Below are 12313 nucleotides of genomic sequence, written 5' to 3'. Positions count from 1 at the left end.
TGATGAATCTTGCCCATATGCTCAGGGTTTAGCTGATCGCCATATTTGGGGTCGGGAAGGAATTTTCCTCCAGGGCAGATTGGAAGAGGCCCTGGAGGTTTTTCGCCTTCCTCTGTAGCATGGGGCATGGGTCACTTGCTGGAGGATTCTCTGCTCCTTGAAGTCTTTAAACCACGATTTGAGGACTTCAATAGCACAGACATAGGTGAGAGGTTTTGCAGGAGTGTGGGTGAAATTCTGTGGCCTGCGTTGTGCAGGAGGTCAGACTAGATGATCATAATGGTCCCTTCAGACCTAAATATCTATGAAACTATGAATCATCTGGACCCATGGAAAAGAAGCCCTTGAGGAATTCCACCATGATTTCAACAATTTCCATCCCACCATCAACCTCAGCCTGGACCAGTCCACACAAGAGATCCACTTCCTGGACACTAGGGTGCTAATAAGCGATGGTCACACAAACGCCACCCTATACCGGAAACCTGCCGACCGCTATACTTACCTACATGCCTCCAGCTTTCATCCAGACCACACCACATGATCCATTGTCTCTGTCTGAGGGGTTGGAGCAAATGCGGTTGTATCGTAGAGCTTGGCTGTAGACAAACACCTAAAAGATCTCTATCAAGCATTCTTTCAACTACAGTACCCACCTGCTGAAGTGAAGAAACAGATTGACAGAGCCAGAAGAGTACCCAGAAGTTACCTACTACAGGACAGGCCCAACAAAGAAAATAACAGAACGCCACTAGCCATCGCCTTCGGCCCCCAACTAAAACCTCTCCAACGCATCATCAAGGATCTACATCCTATCCTGAAGGATGACCCATCACTCTCACAGATCTTGGGAGACAGGCCAGTCCTTGCTTACAGACAGCCCTCCAACCTGAAGCAAATACTCACCAGCAATCACACACCACACAACAAAAACAGTAACCCAGGAACCTATCCTTGCAACAAAGCCCGTTGCCAACTGTGTTCACATATCTATTCAGGGGACACCATCATAGGGCCTAATCACATCAGCCACACTATCAGAGGCTCGTCACTTGCACATCTACCAATGTGATATATGCCATCATGTGCCAGGAATGCCCCTCTGCCATGTACATTGGTCAAACTGGGCAGTCTCTACGTAAAAGAATAAATGGACACAAATCAGACATCAAGAATTATAACATTCAAAAACCAGTCGGAGAACACTTCAGTCTCTCTGGTCACTCGCTTACAGACCTAAAAGTGGCAATTCTTCAACAAAAAAACTTCAAAAACAGACTCCGAGAGATTGCTGAATTGGAATTCATTTGCAAATTCGATACAATTAACTTAGGCTTGAATATAGACTGGGAGTGGATGTGTCATTACACAAAGTAAAACTATTTCCCCTTTATTCCCCTCCTACTGTTCTTGTAAAGTGCTGGAAATGGTCCACCTTGATTAGAAAGGTTTCCCTGTCCCCGCGCTCTCCTGCTGGTAATAGCTCACCTTTCCTGATCACTCTTATTACAGTCTGTATGGTAACACCCATTGTTTCATGTTCTCTGTATATATAAAATCTCCCCACTATATTTTCCACTGTATGCATCCGATGAAGTGAGCTGTAGCTCACGAAAGCTTATGCTCTAATAAATTTATTAGTCTCTAAGGTGCCACAAGTACTCCTTTTCTTTTTACAGATACAGACTAACATGGCTGCTACTCTGAAACCATTCAAGGAACAGTCACTTTAAAAAACAAACACAGGCACACACAAAAAACCCAGAAAGAGAATTGATTTATATTTGTGCACATGCCACAAATACTAGTATCCTTCCAGTAAGGTGAGGGTGAATTTTTATGTCACTAGTAAAATAGACATATGATTTATGTGCCACAGTAGAGACTCATGCTATGGGTCCTTGATTTGCCACTATCTCTGAGTGGCACTCAGATGTAGTGGAGACTAGTGGGCATAAAGAGTACAGCTCACTGATCTTTGGTTGCCCAGCCCTGACAGAATTTAGAGGAGCAGTGGGGCTACTTTAATTTCTGTCACTGGCATAGAACATTATACCTGCTGGAGGAGGATTAGGCATGATGGCACTCCATTCCACCAGGCACCAGCCCCACTGTTGACAGCACAGAGTGCCCGAGGCAAGCAACAGTTGGGTTTGTTGCCCGGTGTGCGTCGCACCAATGACCACATCAGGGTGGAGAAGCAGTGAGTTTTATTTGAAGCTTTAAATAGGGCGCAGGGAGACTGAACTGTTTTAAATTTTGCAGCCCCACATGCAGATTACAGTATACAATTCATATTTTTGCTTATTTTATTATATAAGCTTATATAATTATTTGTTGCTTTGTACAATACCGTAGCTAATTAGCTAAAGCAGCTAGTTTTGGGTTTTTTTAGTGGAATTGCTTGAGCTTTGCTTTATTTGGTTTTATTTGTTACAGGTTTTTTGCTAAACATTTTTGCCTTATTTATATGTTTTTTAGGCCGAAGCTGGCCTTGGCTAGCAAGCCGTATGCAAACCTGTTTGTGTGCTAGCTTTTTTATAGTTTTGCAGGGTTACAGAAGGTTTAAGGAGCGGAGGGGCTTCAGTTTGCCTGGGCCTAGAGCAAGAGGGCTTTATTGACACTTGTGGTTTTTTACCCTTCCGAGTTACCTAGATTAGTGCTCAGTGTCACCACCAACTTTTTTTTTTGAGAACACTTAATAAGCTTGTAACTGAGGTTTTTTTATATTTTAAGGACAACAAGTGATTAAGCGCTGAGGAGTTAGAATTTTTAACAAGAGGATATAATGGGGCTTTTGTGGAGCGGGAGGCACATATTTTATATATGAGTGCTTTATAACAGGCAAGCAAGAGGAGAATGATAATACACAACACGGCACCTGTGAACAGGAGAGTAACAATACCTTCCCCCAGGTTGGGTAGCCATTTCCAGAGTGATTCAAAATAGTGAGCTCTTTTGGGGGGCTTTTTATTGGTTAAGAGCCTGTTCGGCTGACAGGATGTGCTTGTTAATATTTTGTGAATTTTTTGGGACATATGACATATGGGACATATGTATGACATACAGCATTTATTTTTAATTAGGGCACACATTCCGCCCTGTGCAGCCAAAAGGTAATTTAGGGCCTGGCGGTTTTGCAGGGACAACAACCGGAGTTGATAAAGTTCCGTGCTGAGGCTCCTCTCTATGGCCAAGGTTTTATTGGCGAACTTGGTGAGGAATACAGAAAGCTGGCGATAGAACTTGGCCAGTTTACCCACCCCATATGCTGGGAGAAGGATTATATTGAATTTATTTTTTTTATTAATGGGTTAGGGGGTGGCATACAGGGACTGCTGATGCCGGGGACGGCCCGACGGGAGCTGGGCCATGACCCGAAAGGGAGGGGTAAGGTATTCCAAATAACAGCTTCCGTGCCAACGGTGGGGTAGCCATTTATAGGCTGAGTTACCACAGACATAAAAGGACTGTCCATTGGCTACCATGCCATTGTGACCTAATTTGTGGACTGCGGCTTCTAAGGAGTTATAATATTGAAGCCCTTTGCCTGTGTTTTGGCCAGCACTGTTACATAGAGGAATAGTGGTATTTGCGGATGGGGACAAATAAAACTGACAGGTACTATTACCAGCAAACCAGGTATGGTTAGCAGTGGCCTCCTGGCGATAACAAAGGAGGCCCATGGGGACGGAGCGTAGCTGGGTGGGTTTGGGGGCATGGGTCGCATTCCAGTAAGGTTTTTAAGGGATTAGTGTTGTTGCTAACCTTGGCCTTTTTAGTACAGTTTTTTGTTAAGGTGGGCTGCGTTTGCAACCGAGTGGCATTTGCTTTTATTTATTTGTTATAGAGGTCTGACCAGTTGTGGAGGGTTGCCCTTTAAGGGAAGCTGGCCGCATGGTAGGGGATTTGGGAACATATTTAGCAGTTGGACAGATTAAATTTCTGGGCAAAGGCGATTTTGAGGGCCTTATAGGTATTGACATTTAAATTAATGGTTTTTATTTTTTTTTTTTAGAGAGAGAGAGAGAGATGGGGAATACTAGGCAAATGACACCCACTATGAGGGACCTTATGGTGTATATGCCCTGGTAGCCCCTCTCTTCCCCCTGTGCTTATGTTTTTTTAAATAATAATTTGAGTTTAAGATTGTTGGAGGGTGACGTGGTGATGGGCTGGACGGTCCACCGTTTCGCTGGTGGAGGAGTAGGCACTGCCTTCAGGCGAGAGTGATGGATCCAGTTTTTGTGTCCCTTGACCTTTGCCGCTGTGTGGGAAACCAGCAGGATGGTGTGGAGTTCCTTCCACTTCTCTTGGAGAGGCTTGTCCTTCCAAGTACGAACAAGCACGGAGTTACCTGGCTGCAAGGAGTGGACAGGGGCATTCAGTGGAAGAGACTGGAAGTCTTTGGTATACCTGTGGAGAGAAGAGAGAACAGCAGACAGAGAGCACATATACTGAGACAAAAAAACACATTTTATTTTTTACTTTTTTGCCAGAACCGGTGTTTTATTTATAGGCTATGCCCTTTTAAACATAATTTTAAAGGGACTAAGCCCTAATTTATTTTTTGGGAGAGCGTGGACACTGAGTAGGATAAGGGGCAGAGCATCGGGCCCTCAAAGGGAGGCTTCTTGGCACACTTTTGAGAGGTGTCGCTTAAGGGTTTGATTGGTACGCTTTATTACACCATTGGCCTGCGGTCTCCATGGCGTATGGAGTTTTCAAGGGATCTGTAAGGCATCTGACAGGTGTCGAATGATTTTTTATGTGAAGTGCGTCCCATTGTTAGATTTTATTTATTGGGGGAGTCCGAAGCGGGGAATAATTTTTTTAACAAACTTGAGGGCCACTGCTTTGGCAGTGCAATTATGGCATGGGAAGACTTCAGGCCATTCGCTGAATCGGTCCACCAAGATGAGGAGATATTTGAACCCTTGAGTTTGGGGAAGCTTAGTAAAATTTATTTGCCACACTAGTCCGGGGCCTGGAGTGGGTTTTAGGGTAGCTGGTGTTACTGGATGTCCTGGCCGAGGGTTATTTTTTTGGCAGACTAAACAGTCAGCTTGTATTTGGGTAGCTAGGGGTCGGAGTTCTGAAGTCAAGAAGTATTTTTTTATTAGCTGAATAAGGGCTTTTTTGCCGGCGTGAGTGGTTTGGTGTAGCTGCTGCAGTACTGGCCGGATTAAGCCCTTTGGTAGGAGGATTTGGGGGGGGGGAGCCCTTTGGTAGGAGGATTTGGGGGGGGGGTGAAGCCATTTTTTTTTTTTTTTTTTTGAAGATTGAGTTTGTTAGCTAGTTTTTGGGGTTTTTTTAGAGTACTGAGGGGTTGGAAGCTCCCCCACTGATGGGATAAGGGTATGCATGTGGGCATCCTCAGCTTCCGGTGGAGTTAAGGTGGCGGCATGCTTGGCTTCTCTGTCCGCCTTGCATTGCCCCTGGCCACGTCTCAGTTTTTTTTTTGATGGGCTTTACAGTGCACCACCGCTACTTCCGAGGGGAGTTGTACGGCTTTTAGGAGCTGGAGAATTTGGGGCCCGTAGTTGACTGGGGAGCCTTGGGCCATTAGCATTCCCCTTTGCTTTTACAGGCCAGCATGGGCATGTAGCACCCTAAAGGCATACTTTGAATTGGTAAAAATGTTGACCCGCTTTCCCTTTGACAGTTTGAGCGCACGGGTCAGGGCTACCAGCTCAGGCAGCTTGGCAGAGGTCCCGGTGGGCAACCTCTCGGCCTCTACTTTTTTGACACTCGTGGTCTTTCACCCTCCCGAGTTACCTAGAGTAGTGCCCAGTGTCACCAACACCACTGTGCCCCTCATATGCTCCCTCTTTGAAACCCATGGGTCGGGGATATGGCTGGAGCAGGAGGCACCAGAGGATCATCACCAGCTTTCTATGGCAGGAGAGTCCCCCTATGCAAGGGAAATTCTCTATCAAATATCTCTTGCCACAAAGTAGCTTTAGAGGACTGGAGAATCTGGACCTATGCATTGCCATTTGGTAGATTACTTATTTAAATGCCCAAATGTTAAACAACAGCCCAGCATAAAGAAAAGGGAGAATCAGGACAAAAAAATAGAAAAGGAGATGACAAAAAAAGAAGAAAGTGGAAATACAGATGTCTGTGAAGAGAGGTGATGTAAGCCAGTATTAGAGAACATGAAATGAACCAACGCAACTTGAATATAGACTATCAAATACTTTCAGCAAACTGCTCATAAGAAATCTTTGGACTGTGTATTCTTAGCACACACAAAATGGTTAATAAATTGAGAAAATCATAAGCTCCTTGAAGATAGTCCATGAAAAGGAAGAGACGTTAAATTTGCTGTTAAATAAATTATTCACAACAGTTCATTCACTTTGTGTGTGTGTGTGAGAGAGAGAGAGAAAATTAATTTGGGATTCCTCAATATAAATGCAAAGTTGTTGTAGTTTTTGATTACCAATAATAAAATAATATTTGAAACCTCTCAAGTTCACCTTTGTACCATATGTCATATAAACAAATATTCAGCTTATGTATTATTCCCTTCTGAATTATTAGTAAAAGTCAGGAATTTAGGAAAAAATTTGAGCCAAAGCATTCTGTTTAAATTTGAATAAGAAACATATCTGACAGCTGAAGAAACAAAAAAGATGAGGCATCAAAGCAGCATATATATTGACAAACATTGTGAGGGATCCCTTGCCTTTGTTTGAAATATCCATAGATGCTAGTTCATTATCAGACTACTTACTGTATGTGTGGCGGCTTTCATTTTCTATCAAGTAACAATCTTTTAGGGCTGTCAGTGAGTAATAAGATTGCATGTGAAGGGATACAAATTGTGGTATAGTGTAAAACGATTCCAAACTTCTATCATAATAAATTTGAGGTGGAGCGAGTGAGTTAAGTCTGGCAGTTTATCAGAAATGGTGATATTTGGCATAGACTGCTATTAAGCAGATTATGTTATCTCTTAGGAACTGAGAATGCTGCGGTCAAGAGGAAATCAATTTCCTAGGGTGCTACAATAAATTTGTCTTTTATCTAGCAACTTTCTAATTGCAGCCCCCAAGGGAACAATAAGCCAAAAACCAGGCAGATAGTTTCTTCCCTGTCCCCCTTTTTCTTCATCTAAATTGTTTTTGGCATCCTAATAACTTTGCACATTAAAGGTGTGGAAAACATTGAAGACTAGAGTTGTTGATGTCAAATATACAGTAAGGTTACTTGGTAAAAAGCAGACCTTACTGAGCAGTTTTGTGGGGATGTTTAAGTCTTTTTGCTCAGATTACTTTATTAAAGCTGGGAGAGGCCCAATTAGTACTAAAGTTTCTTCCATCCTGCAGGATCTGAAAGAAGCTATATAAAAGAGAAGGTTTTCCCAACTTGAGTCTTAAGGAGGTAACTGTAGTATGGAATATTACCTCTCCTTCTATTCAGGTTTTCATTTCTCCCCCCTATGAATACTATAGCATGCAACTGTAGCAGTGTTCAGAGGCTCTGTAAGTAGATTCATCTTTAACGCTGTTGTTCATGAGTACTTTAGCTGGAGAAAAAAAATCCTCAGTTTGGAACTGGAGTTTTGTTTGTTTTTAAGAGTATTATTATTTCTGGTTCTAGTAGTGGTGTTTAAAATTAAGAACAAAAGTTTAAAATACTCTCACATTCTTGTAACTTAAATTCTTTTTGGTCCTGATCCTGCAGCTTCTCTGCACTCGTGGTTTCCCTGTGTCCATACAGAAAATTTCAAGAAGAGGGCCTTAGTTTATTATGTTCTGTAATATGGACTTTGATTTTAAGGTTGAGATAGGATGGAAGGCAGTGAGATACTGCTTCCCCCTCTTCAGCCTGGATATCTGAGAGGGTGATTGGGCTGTGATTTGCAGAACTTGTTTGAGATGAGGGACCTCAGAAAATGAGCAGAGCTGCCAATGGCCACTCAGTTGCTTTATTTGTCCTTAAGATTAGCTGTTGAGTTGGACATTCTGACAGCCCAGAGCAGGGGTGGGCAAACTTTTCGGCCCGAGGGCCACATCTGGGTATAGAAATTGTATGGCGGGCCATGAATGCTCACGAAATTGGTGTTGGGGTACAGGGTCTGGCTGGGGGTGTGGGCTCTGGGGTGGGGCTGGGGATAATTGGGTTGGGGTGTAGGAGGGTGCTCCAGGCTAGAACTGAGGGGTTTGGAGGGCGGGAGGGGGATCAAGGCTGGGGCAGAGGGTTGGGGCTTGGGGACGGGGGGTGAGGGTTCTGGTTGGGGGTTCAGGCTCTGGGGTGGGGCCGGGGATTAGGGGTTTGGGGTGCAGGAGGGTGCTCCGGGCTGGGACCAAGGGCTTTGGAGGGTGGAAGGGGGATCAGGGCTTGGGCAGGGCTTTGGGGTGCGGGGGGGTGGCTTAGGGGTGTAGGCTCCAGGCGGCGCTTACCTCAAAGAACTCCCAGAAACAGCGGCATGTCCCCCACTCCAGCTCCTACGCAGAGGCTCAGCTAGGCGACTCTGCTGTGTGCTGCCCCATCTGCAGCTCCCATTGGCCATAGTTTGTCCACCCCAGCCCAGAGTTTAAGTGATAGTGAAAGATAAATTGGGGGAATTTAACAAAGTAATAATTAGCTATATAGTTACAAACAGCTCAATATGATTAACATCCTGATTCAGCAAATCACTTAAATGCTTAAGTACTTGTCTGAATTGGGTCCTGACACACAGTTGTGTATGAGGCTATAAATAGTGCATGTTTAATTTAGGGATGGTCAAAAAATTTATGATGGAACATTTTTCTATTGTAAAAAGTCTGTTTTATCAAAATTGAAATGTTGTGAAAAGGTAAAAGCATTCAATTTTATTGAAACAGAATGATTTTTCATTTCATAACTTTAAAAATTTATATGTTTATATATTTTAGTTTTTACTAAACCGAATACCAATCATACAACACCAGTTGGAAGACCAATTACCAATGAGCAAACTAAGTACCAATTTCCAAATCAATTAGAATACAAGTTACAAAACCAAAAAACAATTACCAAGCCAATTACCATAATGAATTATCAATGTGAATGTCAATTACCAGTTTCCAGTTGCTGTTTAGAATGCCAAACACCAATTATTTTACATTATTTTATTTTATATTTTTAAAAAAATTATTAAACCCTGATTTAAAATAATGTAAAAATAAAATGAAAAAATAAGATATTTCAAAACTGAAACAAAACCTCTTGATTCACCTAAAATAATTTTAAAAAATATTGTTTAACAGAAAATCTCAAAATTTTGACATATTATGATTTAGAAAAATGTTTTCCTCTGAAATGTCAGAATTTTTCATGGAATGGAAATTCAGCATTTCAACAGCCCTAGTTTAATACTCTTTGGGAACCCTTTTATAATCATCTCTGTTGGATATGCAGTGAATTTGTGGGTCCTGTTCTACCTTGCTCTTTAATAAACATAATTGAAGAGGTGGGACCAGATTCAGCCCTGCTGAAAGCAGTACAACTGCATTAACTGCTGTGGAGGTACGCCATAGCTGACTTTGGCCAGCAGTGGTTATGTTTTCATAGATATCAAATATATGTAACAAAAATAGCTAAGGCATCCAAAGGAAGAAGGTGAGAACTCTAACATTCCACACGTCTGTCCAAAGATTAGTCATAAGAAGGGCTTTTGAATATGGCAAATGTACCGTTTAGTATTTTATGTATGACCATTCTAACGATGTGGGTCCCAATTCAGCAAAGCATGTAAGCATGTGTTCAAAATAGGAATAACTTGTGCTTAAAGATAAGCACATGCTTAAGTGCTTTGCTGAAATGAGCCTCCACTTCATACTGGGAATACTAGTAATGTCTCAGTTCTCTAGGTTTCAGAGTAACAGCCGTGTTAGTCTGTATTCACAAAAAGAAAAGGAGTACTTGTGGCACCTTAGAGACTAATCAATTTATTTCTCTATTTAGTTCTCTAGGGATTTTTAAAAAAACTATTTCTAGTGTATTCTTAAAAAGGGAAGAAAAAACCCCACAACCTTTTTGGGCTGTAGGAGCTACATGATGTGGCAGTAAGGAGCATGGGAATTGTTTAGGAAATCTAAACGGTTTGTGTGCTTGTTTACACACCAATGCTGAAGATGATCTTCCATATTATAGCATTGCTGATGTTTAAGCTTGGGGCAGGGGTGGCCAGCCTGAGCCTGAGAAGGAGCCAGAATTTACCAATGTACATTGCCAAAGAGCCACAGTAATAAGTCAGCAGCCCCACATCTGCTCCGGCCCATCCACCCCCTCTTCCACCCTCCCCCCAGCTCCCAGCCACAGGCAGCTTGGCTGATCAGTGCCTCCCCCGCCCTCCTGATCAGCTATTTCATGGGATGCAGGAGGCTCTGGGGGGAGGGAGAGGAGTGAGGGCATGGTAGGCTCAGGGGAGGGGGCGGGAAGGGGTGGAGTGGGGTCAGGGCCTGTGGCAGAGCCAGGGGTTGAGCAGTGAGCACCCCCCAGGACATTGGAAAGTTGGCACCTGTAGCTCCAGCCCCGGAGTCGATGCCTATACAAGGAGCTGCATATTAACTTCTGAAGAGCCGCATGTGACTCCAGAGCCACAGGTTGGCCACCCCTGGCTTGGGGGAAGGTTTGAGCGTACTCCTGCACTTTTTCTTCAGCCCAGCCGTAAATTTACTGGTGTTCTTTTTAATGCTATAAAGAAAACAACTTACAGAATCATGATGTTATTTTTAAAAATGAAAACAAAGGAAGATCTTGATCTTCTTCTGGCCTCCCTGCCAATTTGGGTCCAGATTTTCAATTTAAGAGAGTATTGTAGTTAATGGAGTAGGAATTTGGGAGACAGGACTTCCAAATCCCATTCCCAGTTCCTGACACAGAGTAGTTGTGTTGACCTTGGGTGAGTCACTTAATATCTCTGTGCCTCAGTAAAATATCTGAGGTGCTGTGTAGTTTAAGTATTTAATGTTGTTATGTCTACCTGAAGTTTTCATGATTTTGTTTGATATGAAATAAATTTTGTCAAATTAGAGTTATTGCTGTAGCAGAGCAAAATAAAGATGGCAACTGTGAATGAGTATAGACTTTACTTCCTCCTGGAAATGATAGATAGCTGTGAGATGAATAAAAGGAATTATGTAGCCCAAGAAGAGAATACTGACAATTCCTTAATTCTGATGGCTGTAGTCACAATATATATTAAATATGTATTTTGAAGAAGGAAAAAATCCAAAATAAATAATTATATAGATGGTCTTTGCTGAAAATCCTGTTACTACACCTTGCATTACCTTGACTGCTAAGTCAAAACCTGTTATAATCCTCTTTATTGTAACAACATTTCTACCAAATAAAAATGATTTGGTTCCAATTACAGGATTATGATTGGGTAATAGGGTTGTTTTCTTTAGACGTAGACAATGTAAATAAAAGCTGAAGGCTTTTTCACAGTGATGGTAACTGTTTATGTTTTTCTAGGGTTGATTGAGAACTGAGAAGCCTCGAATCCAGCAAATATCAGTCAGCAACAATTAGGCTTGTTCCTAACAGAAAACATGTCTGAAATTGATTTTGAGGAATTAGCCGAAATAGGTAAACATTTTTTTATTGCACTTCAAATAGTATCTTTGTAGAATTACAGATGATTTAATAGAGCGTCTTCATTAAGGGAGAAATTTCACAGGCATTTCGTAATAATATTTTGAGCAATCCAATATGAGTTATAGCCACTGTACTGCTGTGTATCCTATTAAAGCCATTGGGGTTGAAGGTTAGTTTAATACATGCAGCTTTTATGAATTATTGGTATATGTTCCCAGTGCAATTCTAGGCTATCGGAATATCACCATCATCACATATTGTGGCACAAATGGGAGTCATTACTCCAAAGAGACAAGTACTGAATGTGCATAGAGATTGCAGTATTGCATGTTATCTCCGAATATGTTAGAAGAATAGAGCAATATGACCCTGGTTTTACAGGGCTCATCATTTTGAAAAATCAGTGTTTAAAATACCCCAAAAACCTGACTTTTGAGGATGCCAGACTGAACCTCAGAGGAGGAACCTTTCACAATCTCTATTTTACTCTATCTTTCCTGCTCTGTCCCATATTATCACTTTGATTTCCCAGTCATCATGTGCTTTCACAGCAGCTGGCTCCCATTTTAGTCCTGGGGACAGAGCCAAAATCCAGTTAAGTCAATGGAAATTAGAATCCCATTGATCTCAGTAGGCTTTGGATCAGGCCTTTCCTTTTCCCCCATAGCCAGGGTTAACAGTAGTAACTGCCAGTAGGAACTGAAGCAGGGTGATGAACTCCTATCATATA

The 12313-nt window shown here is 42.3% G+C and overlaps 1 protein-coding gene across 11 annotated transcripts in view; it reads left to right on the top strand.

Moving 5' to 3' along the window:
* The window catches only part of ARHGAP8 (Rho GTPase activating protein 8), a 176667-nt gene that overhangs the window by 21168 nt on the left and 143186 nt on the right, over positions 1 to 12313 (top strand). For 10 of the 11 annotated variants that reach the window (XM_073316346.2, XM_073316355.2, XM_073316333.2 and 7 more), the window contains exon 2: positions 11461 to 11574. The exons of the other annotated variant lie outside the window; for it this stretch is intronic. In XM_073316346.2, the coding sequence (XP_073172447.1) occupies positions 11538 to 11574 (37 nt within the window). In that variant the 5' untranslated portion in view covers positions 11461 to 11537. The remainder of the gene's footprint in view (positions 1 to 11460; positions 11575 to 12313) is intronic. 11 annotated transcript variants of the gene reach the window in all.

Source organism: Lepidochelys kempii, chromosome 1, assembly GCF_965140285.1.
Source record: "Lepidochelys kempii isolate rLepKem1 chromosome 1, rLepKem1.hap1, whole genome shotgun sequence".
In the NCBI taxonomy this organism is placed as follows: Eukaryota; Metazoa; Chordata; order Testudines; family Cheloniidae; genus Lepidochelys; species Lepidochelys kempii.
Note: the sequence above shows the minus strand (reverse complement) of the source record. Positions and strands in the feature narration are given on the sequence as shown.